Source organism: Phodopus roborovskii, unplaced genomic scaffold (assembly GCF_943737965.1).
Source record: "Phodopus roborovskii unplaced genomic scaffold, PHOROB, whole genome shotgun sequence".
Classification (NCBI taxonomy): domain Eukaryota; kingdom Metazoa; phylum Chordata; class Mammalia; order Rodentia; family Cricetidae; genus Phodopus; species Phodopus roborovskii.
This window is the reverse complement of record NW_026125444.1, coordinates 15,391,997-15,419,002: the sequence shown is the minus strand read 5'-3', so window position 1 is coordinate 15,419,002 and position 27,006 is coordinate 15,391,997. Positions and strand designations below refer to the sequence as shown.

The following is a 27,006-nucleotide window of genomic DNA, read 5'->3' as shown; positions in this document are numbered from 1 at the left end:
CACATTCCTAGCTGTGTATAATGAAAAGTATGGCTTCCCTGTTCCTTTTGTTGCGCACGCACACACGCACACACACACACACACACACACACACACACACACACACACTTCCCCTTTTATCAACATCCTCCTCCAGGGTGGTCCCTTTATAAAATCCATTCTTCTACATTTATATGTTACTGAAACATAAAGTCTAGAGTGGACATTAGAACTCATTTCTGGTGTGCATTCTGGGCTTTGACAAAGGTCAATGCTTAGTTACTGCTATGATCTTACTAAAAGTCTTCCGTGCTCTGTCTTAACCTTCCTTCCTTATAGTTCCTAGTATCCAGTGGCCTTTACTGTTTCCGTGGTTTTTATCCTTTATCTTGGCTGCTTTCGTAGCCTAATCCTGTTAATATCTAACTTTTCCCACATACCAGATTTATTCAGCGTAGCCCTGTCACCTTATTGAGGAGCCAAGTAGTCATCCCAATCTTACAGTGGGCCATTGCGTCTACCACCTTAGACCACCGAGATGCCAACTGTAGCGTCATGAGATTCCTTCGAGACCTTATCCACACAGGAGTAGCAAATGATGTGAGTATAAGCATACCTTTTCTGCTTCGTGGCTTTTTACTATCTAACTCTTTCTTGTGCACTTGATTTGTTTTAGTTGACCTATACCAGAGGGAATCAGCCACTAACCAAATTACTAACTTCTAGATCTCACGTATCTGTGTTAAGTGCTATGTGCTATACAAAATAATGTGAAACAATCCTTGTTCCTAGTAGATGAGGTCCTGCATCCATTCAGTCCCAAATAAACACACAGAGGTGTATACCTTAAATTAACCCATAATTCTTCTCTATGTTTACCCTCGTTGCTTGGAACCTTTTCTCAGTAAGGCGTTCTCATCTTCCTCCCTCTGCATCTGGCTGGCGACTCCTTCTCTGCCTTCCTCTTCCCACTATTCTCCTAGTCTGGTAGCCCCACCTTTCCTTCCTGCCTGGCTACTGGCCAATCAGCGTTTTATTAAACCAGTACGAATGGCAACTCTTTTCAGTGACCAAGAGCATTACCCCACATCATGTCCCTGTTTTCTTACAGCATGAAGAAGATTTTGAATTGCGAAAGGAACTGATTGGACAAGTGATGAACCAGCTTGGGCAGCAGCTTGTAAGCCAGCTGCTGCATACGTGCTGCTTTTGTCTACCCCCGTACACCCTGCCAGACGTGGCTGAAGTGCTCTGGGAGATCATGCAGGTCGACAGGCCGGTGAGTTCCCTTCATGAGGTGCCTGTTTTCATAGTCCCCAAACCTGGTAAGGTTTGCTTCCTTGAAACCGGCCCTACGTTTGAACCAGCTGTGTTGTATATATCCTTGAAACCAAATTTAGGTACATTGCTCAAACATGCTAAGGATGTAGTACACTATTTGTCTCTACCCCTGACCTTAGAATTTTATAAGGCTATATAATAGTAACCAGGTTATTTCAACCCTCATGCTCAGTGCGGTAACATACTACAGTCATATGGCCCTCTTTCCTTAAAAGAATTTCAGTACTAGCCAGATAGTCATAAATGATATGCCTACTACATAAGAAATTTAAAACTTATTTTTATTTTATGTGTGTGTGTGAATGCCTGCATAATAATATACAGATTAAGATACATGGGACAAGGATAAAATATGGGTTATATATTTTATTCTGGGAGCAGTCACTTACATGAGAAACCAATGACACACAAGTTCGCACTCCAAGGATCCACACCCAGGCTGCTCTCTGTGACCAGACTGGAATCGAGAGAGCAAGCCTGTCCCAGACCCCAGACCAAACACCACAGGCTCACCTACGCCACTGTGACCACACCCAAAAGGGCATGGCTAGTGGCACAGGTGTGACTGGGTGGGCCTCTCACCACACCGGCATGTGTGTTTCCTGCAGGGGCCAGCAGAGGGCATCGGTTCCCTTGGAACTAGAATAACAGACAGTTGTGACTGTCATGTGAGCACTGGGAACCATCTCTCCAGCTATCATGTCAGAACTTTGAGCATAGTGACATAATAGCTTGTAAATTATTTTGAAAAATAAGGTTTCTAATTTTTAATGTTGATATATAAGCCATTAAGGAAAATACACAGTAGAACCTAAAATGAACTGTCTTCCAGAACCAATAAATAAATAATAAAAATACATAATGGTACTGTAGTTCCCATTGTTATTTATTTAGTGCATATGTTCAGAGGTGGATATTACAAGGAAACTAAATGAATACAGTTTCTTGGAAGGATAACTTTAAGATCTTGATTCATATTATATGTATGGTTTCTGTATTACCTGACTGAGAAATCACACATCCATGACTCTTTTCCCAAGAAACAGCAGTACAAAGGGTGGGTGCATGCATGTGTGCTGATGAGGAAGTGTTTTGTTTGGTCACTCCCAATGTAGTAATTGTTTAAAGGAATATTTCAAGTACACGGTTTAAGAAACTCAGATTTAGTTAACTATGTAGTTTTAGAATGTTCCTAATTACATATCACGATTCATGCTATTAGCAAAATTTATGTATATATATATATAGAGAGAGTAGGAGGTTCATTTAGGCCATGGGTACCATTGTGAAAACTTGTAAAGGAAAAATTTCTCATTTGCTGAGTTCTATATTTCTTATTTGTCTATCTGCTCCATTGCTTTAAAAATACAGCTACATAATGTGTAATCGCAGCTAATCTTGGCACTTGGGAGCTAGAGACAGGAGTATTACCAGAGCTTTGAGACAAGCCTAGTTATGTGAATTTCATTCAGCCAAGGGTTTGTTTATGTTTGGTCCATGTTACAGAAGCAAAGAAGGAAGACTGTGAGTGAGTGTACAGAGAGGTGTGTCGCACAAGTTCTATTAGGTGTTAATAATAAAAGCCCGGAGTCAGATGATAGGGAAGATGCTGAGAACAAATGAGCAAAACCACAGCCACCTCACCTACTCAACTCCTGTCCTGTCTCCTCCTGCATTATCACTTCCTCTGCACAGCCACCTCACTTCCTGTCTGTCTGTCTGTCTGTATGTCTGTGCAGACCTCCAGCCCTGTATGGTTAACTCTATGTCTACTCTGCCCTCTGATCTTCAGTTAAGCTTTATTTGTTAGCTTATGAACAAGATATCACTACAAGAGAATGTATGTATTTGTGTCTGTGTGCCGCTTTATTTGTTGTTTGTTTATTTGTTCAGTTTCTGTGTGGCAGGGTTTCTCCATGTAATAGCCTTGGCTGTCCTAGAACTCACTCTGTAGATCAGACTCACAGATCTGCCTGCCTCTGCCTTCCAGGTGCTGTGATTAAAGGTGTGTGCCACACCGCCTGGCTATTTTTTAATTTTTCTTAAGACAGGATCTGACTATATAACTTAAACTAGTCTGGAATTTCCTATGTAACCCAGGCTGGCTAGAAATCTCAGTCCTCCTGCATCCATCTCAAGTGCTGGAATTAAAGGCCTGCATCTCCATACCTGGCTTGGCCTTGCTATTTAAACCACACTTTGCGGGCTAGAGTGATGGATGGCTCAGCAGTTAAGAACACTGGCTGTTTTTCTAGAGGACCTGAGTTTGATTCCTACCACCCCCATGGTAGCTCACAACCATCTGCAATTCTAGTTCTAGGAGCTCTGACACCCTCTTCTGACCTCCATGGGCACCATACTATGTGGTACATGGACATGTACTCACCCATACATACACATACAATAAAATTTATAAAAAATTTAAGCCATTGTGAGACAGTCGTTATCAATATTTCCCATTAAACCTTGCTTGTGTGTAACATCCGTAAATGTCCCTACATTTCTTCATCATTTGATTTGATCTTTTCTAAGCTTTCACACTTCTGTTCTCCTTGGTCTTTCTGATTGACTTGCTTTTGATCTTGCTCAACAGTCTTCTGGCACCCAGTAATATTTTGAAATAAATATGTTAATGATAGGAACAGACCACGAGAGTCATCTGGAAGAGACTTCACTTGCAAGATATGGCTGACCTCTGCCCCTCTAAAGAAAAGCTAGACTTGCTTTTGCAGAACTCATCAGCCTAGAGTGTTTCAAGGCCTAAAATAGTATTTTGTTAATCTTATTTGACCTGACTCAAGGGGGTTTGTAGTGAGATAGTCCTTCTGTGGCACTGACCACGCCCATTGGGGGTGGAGCCAAGACGGCTGTGTAGTGCTCTCTCCAGACTCTCCATCTTGGCGGCTCCTTACTACCTCTTTCCTCCTAGTTTTCCTAGTCCCGCCTATCTTGCTTTCCTATTGGCCAACAGTGCTTTATTTATTAACCAGTATGAGAAACATATACAGAATGACATCTCCCATCAGGGGTTGGGTTAGTATCTGTAGGGTGCTGGTAAGTAATCTTACCTCCTTTAAAACTCTTATCCAATTTCTCTGTACAGACTTTCTGTCGGTGGCTAGAGAATTCCTTGAAAGGTTTGCCAAAGGAGACAACTGTGGGAGCTGTTACAGTGACACATAAACAACTTACAGATTTCCACAAGCAAGTCACTAGGTAAGTGATGCTGGGGCTTTATGAATAAAGGAAGACAGTGGCTGGGTTATATTTAAAAAAAAAAGCCGGGCGTTGGTGGTGCACACCTTTAATCCTAGCACTCAAGAGGCAGAGGCAAGATGTTCTCTGTGAGTTCGAGGCCAGCCTGGTCTATGGAGCAAGTGCCAGGACAGGCTCCAAAGCCACACAAAGAAACCCTGTCTCAAAAAACCAGGAAGATAAAAAGAAAAAAACCTGCCTAGATTTGAGATTTGTATTCCATCGTTGTGTGTGTTTGTCATCTACACATATAACTAAAACCCTAGCTCAGTTCCCAGCACTTACATGGCAACTCAACTGTAACTCCAGTTCCAGGGGACCTGACACCCTAACACAGACATACATGCAGGCAAAATAGCAACACACATAAAAAATTAAAACAAAGGGATTTTGTAACTGATAGGTAAAGCCTTTAGAGTTTGGCTAAATGTTAAACACGGGCTTTTATTCATATATTTGTGTCATAATGTGTAAGCCAAAAAAAAATGAGTGTTGTAGTAAGGTTGGTAATGTAAAAAAACCAAAAAACTGGAAATAAAATAATTATCCATTAATAGAGAATGATTAAATAATTCATTGTATATGTGCATTAGTAAATAGTCTCTAAAAAAAAGTGTATATGATAGATGAGAAAATTGTACAAGCCAGGCATGGTGTCACATGCCTTTATTTTACTTTATATTATTTTTGACGGGGTGAGAAAGGACTTGTGTTGGAGGGACATAAAGGAACAAAGTTGCTGGTCTAATGTTGACCAGGAAGCGAGACAGACAGACAGGAGAGTACCAGGATGAGGGTGCTTGTGTACTTCAAAGGCTCAGTGTTTAAGAACATTGCTGCTCTTCTAGAGCAGGCTCAGATCCTAGGTCCATTGGAGACAGCTCATAACCCACCTGTAATTATAGCTCTGGAGAATCTGGAAGGGAAGTTACAGTGCAGGAGCTTAGGAGGCTGGGTATATTTCATTTGCAGAAAGAGATGAATGCTGGTAGTTAGCTGTTTTTCATTTTTATATTAAGCCACATTCAGAATGGGCTTTCCCACTTTAGTTAACCCAGTTCAGAAACTCCTTCATATACATGCCCAGGGATTTGTCTCAGATGAGTCTAGTGCCTGTCGTGTTGACAGTCAACATTAGCCATTATGAATGTACATGCCCCATTTATTTATATGCTGATGCAAATAACATTGCTATAAACATGAATTCTGTTGTTACACATAGCTCCTATAACATGGATTTGTGAACCTAGTATGGTGACATAAACCTTTAATCCCAGCATTCACAAGTCAGAAACAGGAGGATCTGTGAGTTTGAGGCCAGGGCTACATAGTGAGCTCTCACTCAAAAACAACAATGGCTTGTGTCTGAGCCCAGCAACATGACTTCAGTCCCTGGGACCTACATGGTAGAAAGAGAGAATCAACTCTAGGCAAGTTATCCTCTAGCCACACACACCTACAAATAAAGATAAGTTCAGGCGCTAAAGAAAATGCTCAGTAGTTAAGAGTGCTTGGGACTTGTAGAGGACCCAAATTCAGTCTCCAACACTCAGGTTGTGCAGCTTTACCTATAACTCTAACCCCAAGGGATTCAGACCCTTCTTCTGGCCTCTGGATACACACACACACACACACACACACACTTAAAAATAAACCTTGTTTTGTTTTTCGAGCAGGATTTCTCCGTGTAGCTCTTGGCTGTCCTGAAACTCGGAGATCCACCTGCTTCTGCCTGTGCTATTAAAAGCGTGTGCCATCATGCCCAACTGGGAGGTCAGGGCCAACCTACACTACACAAGACTGTCTAAAGGGGGGGGGGGATGCTGAGGCAAGAAGGTCATTGTAAGTTCAAGGCCAACCTGTGCTATATAGTTAGTTTCAGGTCACCCTGTAGTATAATGTAAGATTTTTGTCTTAGCTAAAAGTTGGAGAGAGAGAGCGCGCCCTGTTATTTGTAGCTTACTAAGTGGCTAAAGGCCATGCCCTAGAATTAATTAATATTTTAATTTTGTATTAACTAATATTCATGGCTGACAATTAGCATGGTAACTGGCCTTTGTGATGTATTTCTCCAAAGTGGGGAATCCCCTGAACCAGGTAAACATATATAGACCAGGGTGACCTTAGGAATTATTTGATCTCCCTCCTCTCGTTGTGACTTTATAGTAGGGTGGTGTTTCACATGCATTGCAATCTCAAGAGAAAGGTGCTTCTTGCTGCTTCCTTTTCTCTGCTCCATCTTGCTGATTAATAGAAACCAGCGATCTATTGGCTCTAATTTCTTTGAAGCAAATGGAAACCTAGGGGAAATCCTGCAGAGACTGTTTGTTTGAATCTTGTCATTAGGCTGTTTTTTTTTAATTTCGGCTAATTCATCTTTAAATAATGTTAATTATATGCTATAAGGTTATCAAGAAGGGTCAGATGGAATCCTGAAGCTCCCACACATAATAGGTGATCCGTGAAGTTTATAACTCCTTATTGTTTGGGAAAAAAACTGCTAGAATGTCATTGCTTATTTGCAAAACTAGCTGGGGCATGTCTCTTGCCAACTTTACAGCAGCCACCCACACATTCTGGAATATGTCTCTACAGGTCCATATGCTCTTGATGGGGCTAATATATGATGAATAGAATAATGAAGAAGTCTGAAATTAAGGTCATAGACATCATTCCAGTTCAAAAAAGGAGCAAGGGCTCTAAGTCAATCAATATCGTGAATAACCATATCTTTGATCCTTGCTCAGTGAGAAGGCAACTGAACCAAGTAGTCTTGACCTTCATTGCCAAACAAGTTCTGCAGCTCCCAGAGCAGTCTGGCTCACATTGGGATGTGTGTGTTGCAGTGGTGGGTGGGGGGTGGAGGGGGCTGTAGAGTACTGAGCTAAAAAGAGGTTGAGATTGCTCACCTTCTCTTAGTAATTCTCTAGTGTGTGTTGCCCTTGAACCTGTGCATGACTCAGTCTCCCTTTTGGTTTTAAGGTCTTCAAACTCTTGCCTCAACATGCCATTTTGTTTGCCATCCTAGCAGGGAGGGTGAACTGGTTCGGCTTCATTGTAGCAAGTCCCAGCCTGCTTTTCCAATGGGGTTGGTAGTTAATTCTCCAGCTTTCTTAGTTGGTCAAGTTGAAAAAAAGCTGTGCTTTATCAACCAAGATAAGTTTTTCTAAGAACATGTTAAGCAGTCACTATCTCAAATTGGTCATGACTGAAAGAAATCCTGCCATTATTTCCTACTTCTCCAGCTTGATGTGACTGCCTAACATGCATCTTACCATGCACAATACTGTAAACAAAGGTGCTCAACATGGGAAGTGTTGACACTGGAATTAGAGACTGGTCAGGTTGTTATTACCTACCAAGACACCAGATAAAACTTCTCAGCACATGGCCTAGGATTATGAGGCTTGAGAAATAGTGGCCACAAACATATTTGGGAGACTTGGAATTGTAGGACTAGAATGGAACCTAGAAAAGTAATAGGAGTTTGGAAAATACGGTCAGAGACCAGAAACTAGTCAATGCCCTAAGAACCGTGGTAAGAAAGTAGTGTTAGTATTTAAGGAGCTTGGGTTGGGTGTTTTATCTTTTCACTGAGCTTTTTGGTCCTTTCTTGTGGGCTCACCCACCAAGGTCATTTAAGTTCAAAATTAGCTGGAGCTCTTGCCGCCTAGCTTGTCACTGATAGAATTGGGGACAGAAGTGAAGTGGATTGGAGACCTAAGTCATCCTCACTGCCTTAGTCACTGTTGGATTGCTGTGAAGAGACATCATGACCACAGCAACTCATATAAAAGAAACCATTTAATTGTGGGCTTGCTTACAATTTAAGAGGGCTAGTCTATTATCATATTGGGTCCCCGTGGGCCTGTATTAATACCATAAAGCAAAAATGCATTCAGTCTAATTTCACAGGCCCCCATAGTCTTTCACAGTCTCAAGACTGCTTAAAAGTCCAGTGTTTCTTCTGAGATTCATGGCAGTCTCTTAACTGTAACCCTCTATAGAATCAAAATGAAAAAGCAGATCATATACTTCCAACTACACTGGCACAGAATATACATTAATATTCCGAAAGGGAGGAAAGGGAGCATAGTGCAGAAACCCTGGGCCAAAGTGAGACCAAAAACAGCTGGGCAGACTCCAAACCCTGCATCTCCGTGTCTCATATCAAAGCACCCTTTCAGCTTTGTTGACTGCAACACACTTCTCTCTTGGGCTGACTCCTCTCCCTGTCGGTGGCTTCCTCGGTGGGTGCTGCAGTACTTTGGCGTCTCCAGCACAATCCAGGCTTCACTTCACAGGTCTTGTAATGGTCTCTTTGGGCCTCCATGCAGGGATACCTCTGACACATGCCTGGCCTCAGTGTCTTTCTTCAGCCAAGAAGGGAGCTTCCACACTCCTTTCTCGTATCCTTAAGCCCAAAGCCAGAACTACGTGGTGGAAGCTGCCAAGTCCTGTTGCTTGCTGGAGCAGGAACCTGGCTCCCTGATTCAAATATATTTTGTCAGCCTTCTATTGGTGCTTTCCTTTACTGCTTAAGCCTTTTTTTTTTTTTTTTTTTTTTTTTAATTCATTTCTCAAGTTGGAAGCTTAGCTGGATAGGGTCTTGCCCTGGGGTCACCATTCCCTTTATTCCATTTAGCATCAAGCTTTTCTGTGTAGACCAGAGTAGCCTGGAACTCACAGACATCCTCCTGTCTCTGCCTCACAAGTGCTGAACTAAGGGAGTGCACCACCATGCTCAGCACTTTTAATTTCAATGCTCTTTTTCTAACTCTCAAAAAAGAGGCTAGAGATAGAGGTGTTCCTCCATCTAGGTTGAATTGAAAGATCTCAATTGAAAACACATATGATATTGGGGGTGATAAAGAATCGTGAGTCTCCGGCACCCTTTGGGTGCTCGTGTATCCTCTGTTGTTGTTGTAATAATCCATCACACAGCAGCTACTTCTCCTCTCTCCTGACATAAGGAACGTGAATGATATGAGCTTGCCTGTACTTAGCTGCTTCCTTAGCATATGTTGTTTATTTTTAAATAGAGCAGAAAAGTGTAATGTTGTTTGTTAGTAAAGCTTATTAAATCAGCAGAAGTGCTAGGGATACAGCTCGGTGATAGTGTGCTTGCATAGCCTGCAGAAGGCCCTGGTTTCAAACCCCACAATGCCAGATAGAGGGTTTTGTTGTTCCATTTCATGTTTATGATGCAAAATAACTAGAAGATTTCTGAAATACTTTGTTGTCAACTCCTGGAATCTGACTCAAGGTTTTTCATCATTATTTTGTACCTTTGTCCCGAGTGAGGGAATTTGTATGTAGGCATTTGATACCTTTTCTGTTGCTGGCTCCTAACAGTTACCACCTCTGGTATTTAAGGAGCACTGGTGGCTCCTGTGCTTGAGTTGTAGGATGTATCCCTGTGCCTGAGTGTCTTGGTCAGGAGAAGGCTTCAGGAGTGTTAGGAGTGCTTCCTTTCTGCTGCTTTAGCTTAGCCCCAGGGCCAGTTAGCCAAAGCTGGGGGCAAGAATGCAGAAGAATGAAATTTGCCTCGGCTGGTTTCTAGATGGGTTTTGGGCAAATGGAAGAGTCAGGTAAATATTGGGCTTCTGTAATACGAGGGCGTCTCAGCATTTGCCGAGGACCAGCTCTTCCCTTCCCTTCCCTTCCCTTCCCTTCCCTTCCCTTCCCTTCCCTTCCCTTCCCTTCCCTTCCCTTCCCTTCCCTTCCCTTTCTCCTTCTCCTTCCAAGAGAAGATCCTGAGCCTCCTGTTCACTAGAAAAATCAGTGGCCGATAGTCCTAGTTACCAGACAAGGCCTTGTAAACAGAACCTGTCTTTGAATGGGGACAGGGAAGGGGGCAACTACGTGAGGTCAGCTCAGAATTAAAATGCTCCACACCCTGTGGACACCTGGTGGCCATCCTCCTTTGAGGGCTCTGGGTTCTTCGTACTTGTGTCAGGAACATCAAGTAATTAATGTCATAGAGACGTACACGCATTGAGTCGGTTTTGTCACTACTCTTTTGTCATGTTTTATTTATGTGAATGGATTTGGTCCACTGAGTAACATGAGATGGATAGTAGGTGAGGAGGCTATGGCAGAGATTGGTGTCTTGCCCAAGAACACAAGAGCCAGGGATCAGCCCTAAACACTGTCTCCAAAGTCCATTCCTTGAGAAGCACCAAGCTTATAATTATCTTCATTTATGGCCGTTCATTTTTACCCTGAGCTCTGGGAAGATCTCAGGCGGGAGTCGATGGGAGTCACTTCCGGCAGAGTTGGAATCCTCTTCAGTGTGTCTCAGCTTTACGATTGCTCCTCAGTCACCCTCCCTCCCTCCCTCCCTCCCTTTCTCTTGTAGTGCTGAGGAATGTAAGCAAGTTTGCTGGGCCTTGCGAGACTTCACCAGGTTGTTTCGATAGCTCAAGCTCACACTCCTGCACTGTGCCTGTCGTCCAGGTGAGTTGTGTTTGCTTCTGGTTCTTTCTGGGCTGCTGGGGAGGCTTCAGAACTTAGTGTTCAACTATCTCAGCAGCTGCCATGTTCAGGACCCTGGTTGTCTTGGGTCGGGGCAGGCACATTATCAGTGTATCCGGATACCGTTTTCCACTCCATAGTCAGTAACAGTTGCAGAAGGCACCGGAAAAATTTCTTCCCTCATAGCTGCTTCTATCCTGAAAAGTGTGTAGTAACAATCAAGTCAGTACTTCTTAACCTCCGCTGCTTTGCTGAGGACAATGGTGAGCATAATTCCTGGCACCAGTCTTCTAAGACAGACATGCCAGAAATAATGTGTGATCAACTTATTCTCCTGTTTGTGACTGAGATGCCAGGAAGGTGTAGGAAAGCAGCGGTCCCTCTAGCTGTCTCCTCATGGTCAGCTTTCTGTGTGTGTCCCTTCTGATTCTGAAGCAAAGGAAGACACTCAGCTAAGGAAAGGGATGACTGAGTGGTAAAATTTGCTTGCCATTTTATTGCTTATGTAAAGAAAGGCAATTCTCTAAGCCTACCCTTTGACATCGTAAAAAGCATGTATTGTCCCACCCAGTAGGCAATCTTCTGAATCAGTGGTACTTACTGGTTGTTTCTGTAATAAACGCACTAACAGGTACCATTCCTGTGTTGAAGTCCTCACTGTTAGCCTCTGTAATAGATGATACATCTGTTCAGTACTCTTTCCCTAGAGTTTAAACCATTGTTAGTAAACAAAACCCTCTTTCATAACTAAATCTTACATGGAGACCCAATACTTAAGAGACTAAAGTCGAGCTTTCCTGGTGGTTTATTTAGCATGGAAGGCGCGAATCTGTTGGTTGCTCCACGCTTTACATCATCATCAGTGTCTGCAGCTCAGTGCCGGGGTCATGCTGCAGGCAGTGTTTTAGGGAAGTTGATGTTGCCTTGAAACTAACTGCAAGCTGGGGAAAGCAAATCTTTGGTTGGGCTTGCTTGTTAAGGAGGGTTCTGTAGCAGCGTCCACAGAGAGTGCCTGAGCAAACAGCGCTGCGCTGCCTCGGGCTGGCTTTCAGTGTCTCAGTGTCTTCTGGCCCAGCCACCTACTGTCTCTTCTCTTTCGCCAGGAATGTCTGTTTTTATTAGAAGACAGGAAGAAAACAACCCAGACTGTGTCCCACAATCAGAAACCTCCATTGTGGCAGCCGGGCCTTCGCTGCTGCCAGACAGGGAGAACCTTCCATCTCCCGAGCCATCCTGAGGAGCCCGTTTGGGGTGTGAGGGAGAAACAGCGCGGTTTTTAAAGATGGCTGCAGCCTGTCCGGCGTGGTGGGACAAGAACTAGTTTCCTGGTGAACTTCTTCTTTCTAAAAGGAAAAATAATTTAAGGAAATTTTAAAAAGAAAAAAAAAAGGAAAGCTGAGATGTGACCAGAACTGTGACACTCACCTGGTAGCAGATGACGCACACACTGATAGACACACACCAGCATGCAGGGCGCACACAGACATACACATGCCAGCGAGAACTGTCTGAGACAGGCACCCTCCCAAGGGAAACGCGGGGGTTCGAATGAGGGACACAGCTACAATTGGAATTGAAAAGCAGGCCATCCCTCCTCTGGTCTCCTTCCTTTAAACACGGTGAACAGACGGAGCATACGCACACCCCAGCTGCCCCACCTCTAGAGACGGCCAGACAAGGAGCCTGGTCCGCTTTATGTCACGGTCAGGGATGATGGAACTCGCCAGGGCCAAAGTTGCTATTCATGTGGAGCCCAGCCCTGACCCTGTTGAGTTGCTGGGTCCACTCCAGTTCACATGAGTTGTCATCAGCCTTGGGAGAAAATCCAAAGCTGGGGCGGGTGGAGAGGACACAGATGTGCATTCAATCTTTGTTCTTCTTAGTGAATTACTCATCCACAGACATAGGAGGGGGCAAGAAACAAAAAGAAGGTATGGAGGAAATGTATTTACAGGACTACTGTATTTTGCTAAAAAGTGTGAAAATTAATTGACTTCTTGGGACATGAGGCTAGAGTGGGAAACCCAGAGCAGATCTTAATGAGGGAGTGTGGTCTTGCATTGCCATTACATTACAAGGGCACTGTTCTGTCCTGTGGTGTAGCCATCTCAAGAATAAATCAACAGCACCAAAAAAAAGAAAAAAGAAAAAAAGACAGAAAAAAATAAAAACCAATTTTTAAAATTTTACCAGTCTGTGTTTTTCTTTGCAGTCACTCGCCTTCCTGCCTCACAAAGATGTGGCTAACCCACCTATGTGTTTTAAAGGGCAGGCCCGCCTTCGGTGTCAGGCCCTTCAAGGGACTGCTGGTTCTTTGTGAAGGAATGAGCCGCGTGCGCGCGCGCACACACACACACACACACACACACACACACACACACACACACACACGATACACCTGTGAAGTCATCTCCGTAGCTAGAAGGGTAGTGGACACACTAGTGATGCATCTGTGAGTGGGAGGGCTCACATGCACACATCATGGAGGCCAGAGGAAGGGCATTTCTTGGCCCTCTGTACTTAAAACCACCAATAAAACCTCATAGGGCTGGGCCCTGGTGACACAGTCCTTTAATCCCAACACTTGGGAGGTGATCTGGCCAGCCTGGTCTACAGAGCCAGCTCCAAGACAGCCAGGTCTATATGGTAAAACCTGGTCTCAAAACAAACAAAAAAACTCGCAGGCCTTGGAGGTAAAAATCTAACAACCAAGTAAGTATCTTGGATGTAGTCCTGAAACCAAAAGGGTAGGAAAGAGTTAACTAAAGTGTTAGTGGGAAGATTTCTTTCCTGAGACAGGGTCTCACTGGCCTCAGAATGGCTTTGACCTCCTTATTGTGTTCTCCTAAAGTGCTAGGAGAGTGAGAGAGAGAGAGGAGAGAGAGAGTGTGTGTGTGTGTGTGTGTGTGTGTGCGCGTGTGCGCGCACGCGCGCGTTCCAAACCTGGTTCTGGATTCTTTAACTGTTTCTTGGTAGCGCTGGAAATGGCGCTCAAGGCTTCCCTTGGAAAGCACACATCCTGTAGCTGAGCCTACATCCCCAACCTCTCTTTTTATTTTCTTAAACTGTATTATTGTGTGTGTATGATGTGGGGCCACACCCATGCCACTGAGTACATGTGGAGGTCAGAGGCTGACTTTGTGAAGTCTGTTCTCTCCTTCCAAGCTCGGGTCACGCTTGAACACGGTGCTTTTACTTCCCAAGCATCTCAGTTCATTTAGTTTTTAAACATGTGCATAGACCATACAACCATGTGAAAAGCTCCTCGGCGCTCATAATAGGAAATGAAAATGAGATACTGGTTTTCACCTGTCACATTAACAAACATCACATTTGAAAGTATACCCTATTGGTGAGATTCCTAAATATTCATGTCATTTGTGCCAGTATCTAGCAAACGTGAAGAGGCAAACATGTGCAAACCTAGCCTTTTTCGCTACATTATTTTGTCTGTGTTTATGTGATGGGGGAGGGGCAGGTGTAGCACAGCACGGGAGGCAGATGAGAGGACATTCCTGGGATCAAGCATGTTCACATGTTCACTGGCCGAGCCGCCTCTGGCTCTCACTGTTATCTTACCAGCCAGTGCTGGACACTCGAATACTCGTTAATCAGTAGTCAGATTCCAATCAAGCCTGGGGGCAGGGGGACTCCAGAATCTAACCCCAGCAGTAAGCAAAGTATGTCACCCAACAGGCGTAATCGGAGACAGTGCTGTTTGGTCATTATTGAGAATAAAGTTGCTCTGATGGCCTTACAACTATGAACATTAGATTGTGTGTGGCTGCTGTATATGTGTTCGTGTGGCTGTGTGTACACATTTGGAAGCCAGTGGTGGACATAGTCTCCCTCATTCTTTGAGACCGGGTGTTACAGAACCTGGGCCTCACTGATTGGCTAGACTGGCTGGCCAGTGAGCTCTGGGGATTCCCTTGTTCTACCTCCCAGTGACCACATACATATACCTTAGTGTAACGAGTAGGGTTTTTCTGCCTGCTGCCTGGTCTTGTCCCACCGTCTCGCCAGCCCCAATTAACACACTGAGACTCTGTGTTAGATATAATTCTGTTGGCCAGTTACTTATTTCTTATCGGCTAGCTCTGTCTTAAGTATTAACCCATTTCTATGTATTTCCACGTGGTCTTACCGAGAGCAGAGGAATGGCGGTTCTGCTTTCTCCAGGCTCTCCATTTCGACTCTTCCTTACTCCTTTCTATTTTCTCCTTATCTCCTAGCCCCTCCTATCTTCCTTTTCTATTAGCCAACAGTGCTTTATTCATTAACCAGCATGAGAAACATTTAAAGAATGACATCTCCCATCACCTTAGTGTCTTTTTTTTTTTTGGTAACATGGGTGTTGGGGATTCAAAGTTGAATCCTCTAAGCACTATACTGACAAGACATCTCTCTAGCCCCATAAACTGGGTATTTGATTTAAAAAAAAAAAAAATTAAAAAAAAAAGCTTTAAAGGAAATTTTTTTCTTTAATAGCTGGGGATTTAGCTCAGTGGTAGATCACATCCTTGGTGTCCCCCAAAATGTTTTTAGGAGAATACATGCTGGATATTTATACATGAAATGTTATTTCTAGTATTCAAAATAACAGTAAGGAGCCAGATGGGGGTTGCAGTGAGAAAATAAAAGAATTGGACTAGAAGATTATTCCTGTGAGCCAGACTCCAGGAATGAGCCACCAATTTGCATGTAAATCCTAACGTTAGTAGCACATGCATGAAGACATGTTCTGTTCTTGTTGGCAGGCTGTCCCAGACTGGCTTTGAACTGCCCAGCTTCCTGGCTTAGCCTCCTCAGTGACAGGGTTATAGGTATGAGCGCCATACCCAGCTAAACCTTCCTCATTTGAATGTGTGTTACAGAGGATCAAACCTATGGCCCGTGCCTTGTTAAGCAAGCTACCACTGAGCTACATCCCCAGCCGTTAGGCTCATACATTAGGCTGTTAGGCTCATACATTAGGAGACAGTCAAGGATAGAGGATCGGGGTTTAAGGCCAGCCTGGTCTCAAAAGGAAAAACGGATCCCAGATTTTGATGGTTTGAAGTGTGGCTAGAATCCCAGTTACTCCTTTCTCATTCTTCTGGGAAAGTTTGGGCAGTTTTTAGGCAACATACATTTAAAATTCCACGTCTGCTTCCTTGAAGCAGAGCCAGCCAGGGGTCTGTGAAGGCCCAGCAGGCTCCCTGACCAGAAGGCAGGCTCTCCCCAACCCCTGTGCCAGGCACCCCACCCCTCCCCACTGGAGATCGGGTACTGAGAACAAGGCCAACCGGCTAGAACAGAAGAGCTGCTAGCCCTGGACACAGTCAGGAAATGGACAAATCTGCTTTTTAACATTTATTAATCCAAAAATATATTAAATTCTACTTTCTACCCCAGCTTCTTAAACCCTGAAGGAGGGCAGCTGCCAGCCCCAAGTATCTAGTGACATCCTCGTCAGAAGGAGGATGAGAAAGGCTCAACCTAGGGAACGCCATCCGTCCCATTCTCTACGGGAGCCCCACCAACACTCCTTGGCGCTTTTTGCTAGAGGAATTGGGGAAAATATAAAAGTTGGCTACCCTGGGGTAATTGGACCTGTGTATCTAGACCCCAGGCTAGCGATGTTCCCTCCCTCCAACTAGGGCTGTTGGCTACATTTCTTCAGAGCCAAACATTAGATAAATCACTGCAAGACCATGCTCAAATGGAATTTTAGGGAGAATGTGACCTGCGGCCTCTCTTCTATGTCCTTTTTGGGCCGACTCAGAGGTAGAACCCTGCAGCCAAGCCAGGCCTGCTGGGGCCACTACATTGCCATGTCAATCTCCACAGCTGCCCCAGGAAGCCCAGGCCAGCCGTTACCTGTAGCCTTGTTATTGCATGCCAACTGGGTGCATGGGCCAGGGCCCTTGCCCAGCACCAAGGCCTGCCATAGGAGGGGCCTGGACCATGGGCTGCAAGCGTTGCTGGGACTGCCAGATGTGGTGCAGCTCCTTGAACTGCTCCACCATGTGGTCTTTGAGGTCCGGGTTGGAGATCTGCAGACGGATGCTGTCTGCTGACCAGGAAAGCTCCCCCGAGAACATCTCCAATAGCAACCGGGCTGCAACCGGTACCACCTGGGGAGCAAAGGAAAGACAGGGCATGGAGAGCTGTGGCAGGGCTGTTCAATCTAGCTGGGCATGAAGACATCCAGAGGCAGATAGTGGACTGCCTCCTCCAGCCCTAGCCACCAAATCTTCATGGCCCAGAGGGCCCCGTCTCTATCCTGGGTCAAGGTTCCAGCCCCATGTCTCCTAATAACCAAGCTGCAGCAGAGCTGGCCAGGGGCATACCTGTACAGTAATGAGCTTCTTCTCTCGGGGTTTGAGGTCCGGCCATTCTTCTCCAAAGCAGAAGAAGATCTCAAAAGGTGGTGGAATGTTGGTCTGACCCTTCTGGAACAGGATGAGTTCTGCATCAAGATTAAGGCCTCTAGTTAGAGGTGAGGACCCTATCCCAAGTGAGGGACAGCCAGGAGGAGCATGGAAAGGACCTCACCGTTGAGAAACTGCTCTAGGCTGAAGAGTTTTGTCTTGACTTCCCGCTGGATGGGGTTGGGGTGTGAGCCATGGGCTAAGGCACAGGGCCCACTCCAGAACACCTTACACTGGCACAGACGGATGGCATACAGGTCCTGGCCCTGCAGCTGGAGGATGAGCCCACGGTCCAGGACATCCAGCAGCTGGTTTGTATAGAAACGCTGCTTCGCGCTGGGGATGTCCTCTGGGCTAGGGAAGCGCACTTGCTCCAGGCTCACAGGGCCGAAGAGTTCCACTTGCTCCTGGGTAGCTTCTAGCTGGCTATAGAAGAGCCTACAGCCTTGTGGGTTGCTGATGGTAAGGGCACAGGGTGGACGACCGCGATACTGGAACTTGATCTCCAGGTCAGTCACTGTGGAGCAGAGCGTCAGGTTGCCCAGGCTGTGAGCCCAACCTCACCAGCCTGCCCAGTTTATCCCTGACCCAGGAAGACTGGCCTGTCAACCCTGTGCCGTCCCCATTCACTGCTCTGCCCTGCCGACCTACCCAGCCCACCAGAGTTCTTACAAGGCAGCATGTGGGGGCTGATCAGCAGGTCAGGCAAGAGTTGTTCTGTAGGGGGCTGGCTGGAAGCCAGCGGCCCAGGCTCCAGGTCCTCAGGGAGAAGCTGCCCGAAGCCAGCATGATTTCCAGAGGGATGGGCCAGGAGATTTGGATCTGGGGCAGGGGGACCCAGCCCTGCAGATGGCTGGAGAGCAGGTGGCCATTTGACGCCTTCTTTGGGTAAGGAGTAGGGTGCTATGGGGGGCCCGGGTAGAACAGGTTCTGCAGAGGATGGGGAACACAGCTGTTAGTGTCTCCTCCAAGAACTCTCCCAGACCTGACTCCCAGACTTGCCTCCCCCAGCACCCTCCCAAGTACCTAGGATGCCTATCACTTATAGTAGACACCAGCACCCCGCATCCCTCACCCCCCATCCCTCACCCTCCATCCCTCACCCCCCATCCCTCACCCCCATCCCTCACCCCCCATCCCTCACCCCATCCCTCACCCCCATCCCTCACCCCCCATCCCTCACCCCCCATCCCTCACCCTCATCCCTCACCCCCATCCCTCACTCCCATCCCTCATCCCCCATCCCTCACCCCCATCCCTCACCCCGCATCCCTCACCCCCCATCCCTCACCCTCCATCCCTCACCCTCCCACCCCAGGCAAACACACCACCTCCCAGCCCCACCTGTGATGCTCAGGCCTGGCAGCATTCTCTGGAGCTGAAGGGAAGACACAGGAAAAGGAGGAGGGAAGGCAGGATAGGTTATTAAATTGGTGGGATGCTGAGGAAACCGTGCTCGACAAACACGCCAATCCCCCCAGCTTCAGTCCAGCGAAGACCAGAGCCCTCTGCTGGTCCCAGACCTGTGGTCCTCGGCAGGTCATGAAAGCTGTGGTTGTCCCCACTTCCAAATGCACGCTCTGCAGGCAGTTGTGCCCACGAGACTAACTGTGGTGGAGGTCACAGACACGCTGTAACAACATAGCCCTAGGAGGGACAAGACGGGCGGGCTCTGTTCTTCTGAGTCAAAGGACGGCCCAAAGAACTAGAGAGGACAGAGGGCGCCAAAGGAAGGGCCAGCCCAGCCAGTTTAGTGTGGGAGCTTGGTGAGTACAGCCCCTCTTCCCACCACGCAGCCCCACACACCTCCTCCTCTTCCTCCTCCTCCTCTTCTCCAGGAGCGTAATCATCAATGGGCTGGGATTCTGCATTTTGAGAGACACAGCAAGACAGGGTGTCAGTGGCAAGACAGGACGCAGGCCAGGCTGAGGCCCCATCTGAACAGCCAGAGAAGTTGCCCCAATCTCCTGGGGTTCCCTGATTCACAAAGCTGCCCAAGTATGGATGAGTCAAAGGACCCAGCATCGAGAAGCAGTAGAGAAAGATCTCCCCAGAAGCCAAGAGCCCTGGGATTATGACCTACACAGCCCCCACAGCACACCCTGGAGCACTTGGCTGGAAGGTCCGTAGGCTCTCTTGCACCCAGAGGCCACAGCTTTCCAGATGGTCACACAGGGCCGAACATCATACCTGTGGGGGCAGGGCCATTGGAGCAGACCTCGTAGATCTTGTAGGGCTGGGGTGGCATGTCTCGAGGGCCGTCATAGATCAGACGGAAGTCACGGCTTTTGTTAAGGGCGCAGCGCAGGTTGGCCTTCCACTTGGCTGGGTCAGCCTCGTCCACCCCCTCAGTGTACTTCCCTGTCTCTTTAGCCCAGGCCTATGGAAGGAAAAGAGGGTTGCGGATTGTAGGGAACTATACCTGACACTGATGCCCCAGCAAGTCTCTTGTCCTGCAGGAGTCACTGCTGAGAATTTTGGCCATTAGGCTAACCCTTGCTCAGGCATTGCTTGTATTAGGTGGATATGACCAAGCCTTGTCCAGCCCTCAGAGTTCAAGCAAGCTCAGTGGATTCTGTGTGCTTCTCGATGCTGCTAGGATGGTCAACAGGTACAATCTCAAAGGAACGCAAGAAAATATGGTAGGGAAGAACTGGTGACTTGGAGCCAGGCTGGGTCTGCAGCCAGGCAGGCCAGATCAAGCTCCCTCTGCTTTGGACCCTCCTTGACAGTCCCTGGGAAGACTCAAGGAGTCACAGCTGTGCCTGCTGTAGGTATGCTTCAGTGATTGGTGTTTTATTCTTATTCTTTTGAGACAGGGCCTCATGTAGTCCAGGCTAATTGCAAACTTGCTAAATAGCTGAGGATGACTTCGAACTCTTGATCCCCCTGTCTCCATCTCCCAAGTGCTGGTATTAGAGGCCCAGCTGTCGTCATTGTCGTCATCATCATTGTGTTAAGGGTGGATCATGGAGCCTCACATGCTAAGCACATTCTCATTACCACTGACCCTCAGCCTCCAACTGGTCTTACTATTTTGCATGGCAATCTGGTGATGTCAGGATTACAAGTGTTTCTTCTCTTTAAACTAACATTTACTTTTGATAGAATTGTACAGAATACAGGAATATCCACACAAATTGTGGTAAGAATCAAGTATAAAAGGTAAAATATATGATTTCAAAGATTTTAGAATCAGCACCTCTTTGGTCTAACAATTTTTAACTCAGGACTACAGACCTAAACCAACCGTTAAGACAAAGGGTAGAATTATGGTTTTCCCTAACAGAGAAGTACAGCCTGAAATGTCCAAAAACTGAGAGTAGGTAAGTTATACCGAACGAATCGTTCTGGTGGCTACACAACTGTCACAAAAAGTGATGCAGATGCATGTTGGAAAAGAAAGCTAACCCTGATGTTGGGTGGAAAGATGCAGGCTGTAAATCAGTATGTGTGGGCCAGCAAAGTGGCTCTACACATAAAGGCACTTGCCACTATGTTTGTAGTGTCTGACAACCTGAGTTTGATCCCTGGACTTCATATTGTGGGAGGAGAAAACCGACTCTTTGTTTGTTTATTTGGGTTTGGGGGGGGGTGGTTTCAAGACAGTGTTTCTCTGGAGCTTTGGAGCCTGTCCTGGAACTCACTCTGTAGACCAGAGTGGCCTTGAACTCACAGAGCTCTGCCTCCTGAGTGCTGGGATTAAAGGTGTGTGCCACCACTACCTGGCTCTAGTACCAACTCTTGCAAGTTGTCCTCTGACCTCTGCACACGTGCCGTGGTACCTGCACAGCCCCCATACATAAGTAAATAAATAAGAAAAGCTGAAAGCATACGTGTGGACTGGGTGTCTTGGCACACATCTGTCATCCAAGCACTTCAGAGATGAGGGCAGAAGGGTCATAAGTTTAAGGTCGGAATCAGCCACGTATCAAGTTGGAGGCCAGCCTGGGCTATGTAAGACTATTTCAAGAAATATAATAAACAAAGTATAGGGTGGGGCTGTCCCTAGTGACAGAAAGTGCATAGCATGAGCAAGGCTGGCCTTCTTCCCCACCATGAAGATTTCTTTGAAAAGCCAGCTCGGCATGGTGGTACATGCTCGGCATTCCAAGACACTGGAGGCATCGCCACCAGTATAGGGCCAGTTTAAACTACATAGTGAGTTCCAGATCAACCAAGACTACACCGTGAGACCCTCTCTCAAAATAGAACACATTTCAACATTTTTAAATGTGACTATATTCCTATTTTGCTTATCATAACACCCATACAGGGACCTTAAGACATTGCAATTATATATAACTATTGCAGTAAGGCCTGTCCACCATTAGGGTTAGAGATTGTTGGACATGGTGATACATGCTTATAATCTCAGCACTTGGGGGGAGGTGCTGAGGCAGGAGGATGGCAAGTTCAAGGCCAGCCTTGACAACAACAGAGAGTCTGGCCAGCTGGGCATTATAAACTCAAAACCCAGACCAAAACTAAAAGATTTGATGTCTAAAAGCTGAGTTGCTGGCTTCACTTAGTTCACGCATGTACTAAATGTTTACGCCTGTGTAACGGTGAGTCAAGAGCAAGGAGCATTACAAGGAGTTGCAGGAAGGCCTCCCAGAGATCTTCCATCCTCACCTTGCTCTAGGCTACAGTGTAGAAGAGGTGATCCTGTGTCCAAGCCTAGGCATGTGTGCCACGGTAGCTGGCAGAGTGGACAGCCTCCAGGAGATGGCTGTGCGCCTCTCTGCTGGGGAGAGGCTGTCTAGACAGCACCTTATCTGAGGCTTACCTTGAAGATGGTGTTGTCTCCATCCTGGCTGGGACCATGCCGTGTGGCATGTCGCCAGGGGATGTAGAAGAGCTTCCTTTCCCCGTTGACCCACTGAAGCCCTGGGTACTGGCAACTGTTCACTTGGGCCACCAACCAGGGCTTCAGCCTCACGCGTCGGGGTGGTGGGGGAACCCCCGGGGCTGGCTGGTTCATGGTAAAGGGCTCTGCAGGAGAAAGCAAAGCTGAGCTCAGCAGATTCACAGTGAGACGCTCCATGCCCTGGGTGGAGGAGTCATGGGCTCTCTCTCCAGTCCGTTTAGGTGTCTGAGGTCAAACCTGCCTTCCAACCCTCAGCTTTCTTGTCCCAGACTCACTCAAGCTGTGACTGCTGTTAGGGGAAAGCGAGATTTCTGTGCTAGAGGGTGCTGTGGGCCCCTTCCTTCAACGAACCTTCCTTCCTGTTTCGAGGTGCCAGTTGTCCCACCCATCACTCTGAAGTCACAGCACAGTCAAAGCTGGCCCCGTGCATGCAGGTGGGCTAACAGGGGTGGCAAGCACAGTTCTCTGGGGTTGGCTAGTCCACCTTGCCTTAACCCTCCTGCTCCTGCTCAGCCTTTCCAAACTCTGCAGTTCACTGGGACTCCTTCCCCTGAACTGCCTTTCCCCATCCCAGTAAATCCTCCACACTAGAATTCTAGCTCAGGCTTCTAACAGCGGCCGGCTTTAGACAGAAGCAGACTGGGGATGGGTTGGGGGTGAGTTCACACCCAGCTGGCCGAGCTCTGCTGTTGGGCCTTTTGGCTAAGATCACTGGTCCTCCTCCTCAGTTTCTCTCAGGGATGACGCTTTCTCCCCCCGACCTCTTTATAGAAACCCCATTAATCCATTCAAACGACACGGAGCACCCAGCTTAGATGGCACCACTCTGACACCATCGGTGACCCAGCTTTTGGTCCCTGCTCCTTTCCTCACATTCGTTCAGGCTTAGAAGCCTCTAGAGCAGTGGTTCTCAACCTTCCTAACGCTGCAAGTCTTATCACAGTTCCTCACGTGTGGTGACCCCAACCGTGAAATTATTCTCATTGCTGCTTCACAACTGTAATTTTGCTACTGTTATGAATCATGATGTAAATATCTGATGTGTGACCCCTGTGAAAGGGTCATTTGATCTCCAAAGAGGTCACGCCCCACAGGTTGAGAAATACTGCTCTAGTGTTCACAGACCTGTGTGTCACACACTCACGGTGGCAGGAAGTACAGGCCTAACAGCTGCCCACTGAAGGCAGGCCCCTGGGCAGGCCACAGTCTGTTTCACTAGGGTTAGGTCCACAGGACACGTGAAAGCCTGGTGCCTTCCCTCTGCCCCCTCACTTAGAACAGTCTAGTGCTCCCCCTTGTCCTCTTCAGTCCTGGGACCCTCTCTTGTCCGTGCCCTTAGTCTTGAACACTTGGACCAAGGGGCAGAGGCAGAAAAGAGGGAGGCCCCTGTGCCAGCACTCGTTGCTCAGAGAGGAAGCCACAGAACAAAACTGAGCAGGCTTGCCGGAGTTTGCAACCTCAGCTGCCCCTGCAGCTCAGTATCTTTTGGGTTGTGGCGGCCACATCCTGGCTAGCAGAGTGTCGCTCTGCAGGCTTCAGGGCAATGCATGGCTCAGATGTCAGTGACCCGTGAACAGTAATGCCAGCTCTGGACTGGGAGGGTGGAAAGGCTCCCAGCCCTGCCCCCAAGCTTAAGAAGACAGCGGCTTAGTTCCTCTTTCTGCACCAGCCCCCACCCTGACCTAAGGGAAATGAAAGTGGCCCTGATGGGACAACTCAGAAATCTGACTCATGGGGCTGACTTGTGGGCTGATGGAGGGAGGGGACATAGAGAAAATTCGTGAGAGTGTCTGCAGCCTCCCCCATATTCTCAAGATCATTCCATCTCTCGAGCCTACTGGCAATCACCTGTGTCTTTACTTATAGCTCTCAAGAAGCTGGAACAGTTCTGACTGTGAGAAAGTAGATACCAGATAGGCGAGTTCCCTAAAGGCCCCCTCCCCCCACAGTCCAGCCTGTAGCTGGCCAAGGGTGGGATGAATAGGGTGACCAGAGGGACTCACCCCCCCCCCCTGCTCTGTGCTTCAGGGATCAAGGAGCCAGGGACCAGTACAGCTTTCTGCCCCAGCTCCATGTTTAATTCAGAGAAAGGTTTATAAAACTGTTACTCTGGCCTCAGTGTTAGCAAGTAGCAATCCCTGAGGCATGGAGTAGGGACATAGAGAACAGATCCCCACAGCAAGCCAGGCCACCAGGGCCAAGGTATTCACTTAGCCACAGAAGCTGCTGCCAGCAGCGAGGTCCATAGGATCCTTTCCCTGAGCAGGGCCAAGTTCAACATCCATCCCCCCCCCCCCAAACTCCGTTCTCCCGAAGAGAAGGCTCAGATCCGAGTCTGATCCTAGATCTGTCAGTTCTCAGTTCCAGTGTCTAACCATAGCTACCTTCCCCTGGGTCTGGAGGCTTGCAGTAAGGTGGATGCAGCACCCAGACTGACATCTGTGGCTATCAGCCCTGTAGAGGAAAACCACCGTCTTCCATGGAAGAGTCAAAATGGGTATAGAGCGCTGAAAACCCGAGGAAGCACCCCACATATAATTAGGCTCTGACGCATCCTGATAAGCAGCTTTTGAATCCCAGCTGGGGTGGAGAGTCCCCACAGCTCACCCCAGGGGCCTGGAGTCCCAGGAGAGGCCACCTGGGCAGTCAGGTCACTGAGGGCTCTCGAGGGCTGGTGGGAAGGTGCCGCCACAACGGAAGGGTTAGAGGCAGAACTTCAAACCCCTCCTGTCTCTCGGATTGCCTGGTTCTAAGCCTCACGCCCAGTTCAAGGAACTTGCGAGGGGTTACCTGCATCACACATGAGCCTAAGCCCCGCCCTCCCAGGTGAGCGACACTCCCGGGGCCCTGCCCCTTCAGAGTCCAGACAGGCTGAGATTCTGGGGCAGCAGGTGCGGCAGGAAGAACCCTCTCTCAGCTTCCTCCCAGGGGCAAGTTGGGGAGAAGGCCAGAGTGCGAGGGAAAGCCCCGAAGCAGCACTTTAGTTAAAAGCGGTGGTTTCCTACCTCTTTCCTAGTCCTAAACCGGGAGCTTAAGGAGTAGGGACGGATTCTGTGCCACAAGGTCGTCACCCGAGGGACCCCAGCTTCTCCAGCCTCCTCCGTCAGCCCAGCCTACGTCCTTTCTGGTCCTGTTCACGCATCCCCGCACTGGTATCGAGGCTAGGCGGGTCCCTCCTGCTCATTCCTGCAGGCTCCACCCGGGGCAGAACGCGGGGCTCTCTGGCTCAGCCCCTGAAGTCACCGCAGGGTCTGACTTAGTTCCCGGGCCTCTCCTCTGGCTGGGGACGCCGCGCTCTGCTATGCCATGAGGAGGCCAGGAAAGCGCCCACTTCCACCCCAGCTCCTAGGTACCGCCTCTGGGCCCTTAGGGGCCCAGATCGAGAGACACCTGGGGTCCGGGAGACACCTGCACCGGTTGGATGACAGCCCGGGGCATCTCCCCGCCCGCGCCCGCGTTGCAGCCACACTGCTAACACTTTCGCTCCACTTGCAGATTCTTAGTTGCTTCCTTCCTAAGGCCGTCAAGAAACCAGACCGAGAATTGCGACGCCGATTATTCTTAAGAAAATCGGCGGCCTTCTGGAGCTACGAGCCACTATTTGACACCGTCTCCCCCACAAACCCTGTTGCCACCAATTCCGGTCCTTGGCTTTAAGCTCTTTGGGACCTCAACCTCTTACTCTAAAAGGTGAGGTGTGGAGGACGGGCTGTGCGCCTCGGCCCTTGACCCTAGCGAGGCACGGGAGGATGCGCACTCGTCAATCGTCCCCCGTCCCTAGCCTCTCGGGGCTTTCCCGGCGCCTGTGCGACGATGGCGGCCGGAGCCCTGCACCCCGAGCTGGCCGGGTGTGGGGCGCCTTGGAGACAGTGGCGTCGGCGGGGCGCTGCCAGCGATGAGCGTCCACCGTGGAGAAGCGGGATCGCGCCCGCCGGCCCTCCTGGCAGGTGTCCCCGGGGGGCGCAGGCCGCCGTGGGACGAAGCAGTGGCTTCAGTAGCCCGGGACGGTTCCCACCGCCCTCCGGGCGCGCGACCCAGCACAGCCCACAGCTCCCGGACCTACCTGTCTCCGGTGCGCCCGCGGGGAGCCAGGAGCCCCGGGCCGGCACTGCGGCCGGTCCCAGCCCTCACCGAGCTGCGCCTCCCGCGGGGCGCCAAGCCCGCCCCGCACTTCCGCATCGTGACGCCCCCGCCTCGGGCAGGGCCCCGCCCCGCCCTCGCAACCACCCCCGGTCCCCTACACGGATCCGGCCACCGCCCACCGCGAGGAGCGCAGTGCCAGGCCAGGGACCCGGCGCAGACAGCTCGGCGGCCCGCATCGGCTTCCGGCACCTTCGGGAATCTGGAGAGACAGAGTCACGCGTCACGGGTCCCCAACACCCCGTAGCCGGTCCCCACCCAGTCCGCGCCCGCCTGGAGCTGGAGATCCGCCGTGCACAGGCGTCGATGGAGCCACAATTCCGGGCGTTTCGAGTCGACCGAGAGCCCCCTGGTCCTCCGCTTCCTATGGCGACCAAGCCGCAGGCTGCAGAACCCAGAGCCCTCTTCCAGCATACCCTGGGCCACTGTCCCCTTTCAGCCTTAGCTTACACTACCGACTCCGACTCCCCAAGCGGCTGCAGTCCCGCCTCCTTCGCTCCTAACTTCACCATGGGTTTGCCATTTGAA

The 27,006-nt window shown here is 48.6% G+C and overlaps 2 protein-coding genes across 3 annotated transcripts in view; one reads left to right on the top strand and one right to left on the bottom strand.

Moving 5' to 3' along the window:
• Tnpo3 (transportin 3) overlaps nt 1-13,241 on the top strand; it is a 65,840-nt gene extending 52,599 nt beyond the window's left edge. For both annotated transcript variants that reach the window (XM_051175815.1, XM_051175816.1), the window contains 5 exons: nt 423-579; nt 1,091-1,258; nt 4,424-4,536; nt 10,937-11,034; nt 12,156-13,241. In XM_051175815.1, coding sequence (XP_051031772.1) covers nt 423-579; nt 1,091-1,258; nt 4,424-4,536; nt 10,937-10,997 — 499 coding nt within the window. In that variant the 3' untranslated portion in view covers nt 10,998-11,034; nt 12,156-13,241. The remainder of the gene's footprint in view (nt 1-422; nt 580-1,090; nt 1,259-4,423; nt 4,537-10,936; nt 11,035-12,155) is intronic.
• A 3,157-nt stretch (nt 13,242-16,398) lies between these two features.
• Nucleotides 16,399-26,498, bottom strand: Irf5 (interferon regulatory factor 5). Its single transcript, XM_051175818.1, has 9 exons — nt 26,402-26,498; nt 22,258-22,463; nt 19,659-19,848; nt 19,275-19,333; nt 18,813-18,846; nt 18,141-18,398; nt 17,593-17,985; nt 17,388-17,506; nt 16,399-17,171 (listed from the first exon to the last, which is right to left on the bottom strand). The coding sequence occupies exons 2-9, from the start codon at nt 22,450-22,452 to the stop codon at nt 16,926-16,928; spliced, it is 1,494 nt and encodes a 497-aa protein (XP_051031775.1). The 5' UTR covers nt 22,453-22,463; nt 26,402-26,498; the 3' UTR covers nt 16,399-16,925.
• Nucleotides 26,499-27,006: the final 508 nt, after the last annotated feature.

Bases quoted from the DNA above. Each gene is read 5' to 3' on its own strand.
- Irf5 (XM_051175818.1), bottom strand. From the start codon at position 22,452: ATGAACCAGCCAGCCCCGGGGGTTCCCCCACCACCCCGACGCGTGAGG. The intron at 19,334-19,658 runs GTATGATGTTCG...CTCAAAATGCAG, and splicing joins CAATGGCCCTGCCCCCACAG to AATCCCAGCCCATTGATGAT. The intron at 17,172-17,387 runs GTATGCCCCTGG...TTTGCTCCCCAG, and splicing joins AGAAGCTCATTACTGTACAG to GTGGTACCGGTTGCAGCCCG.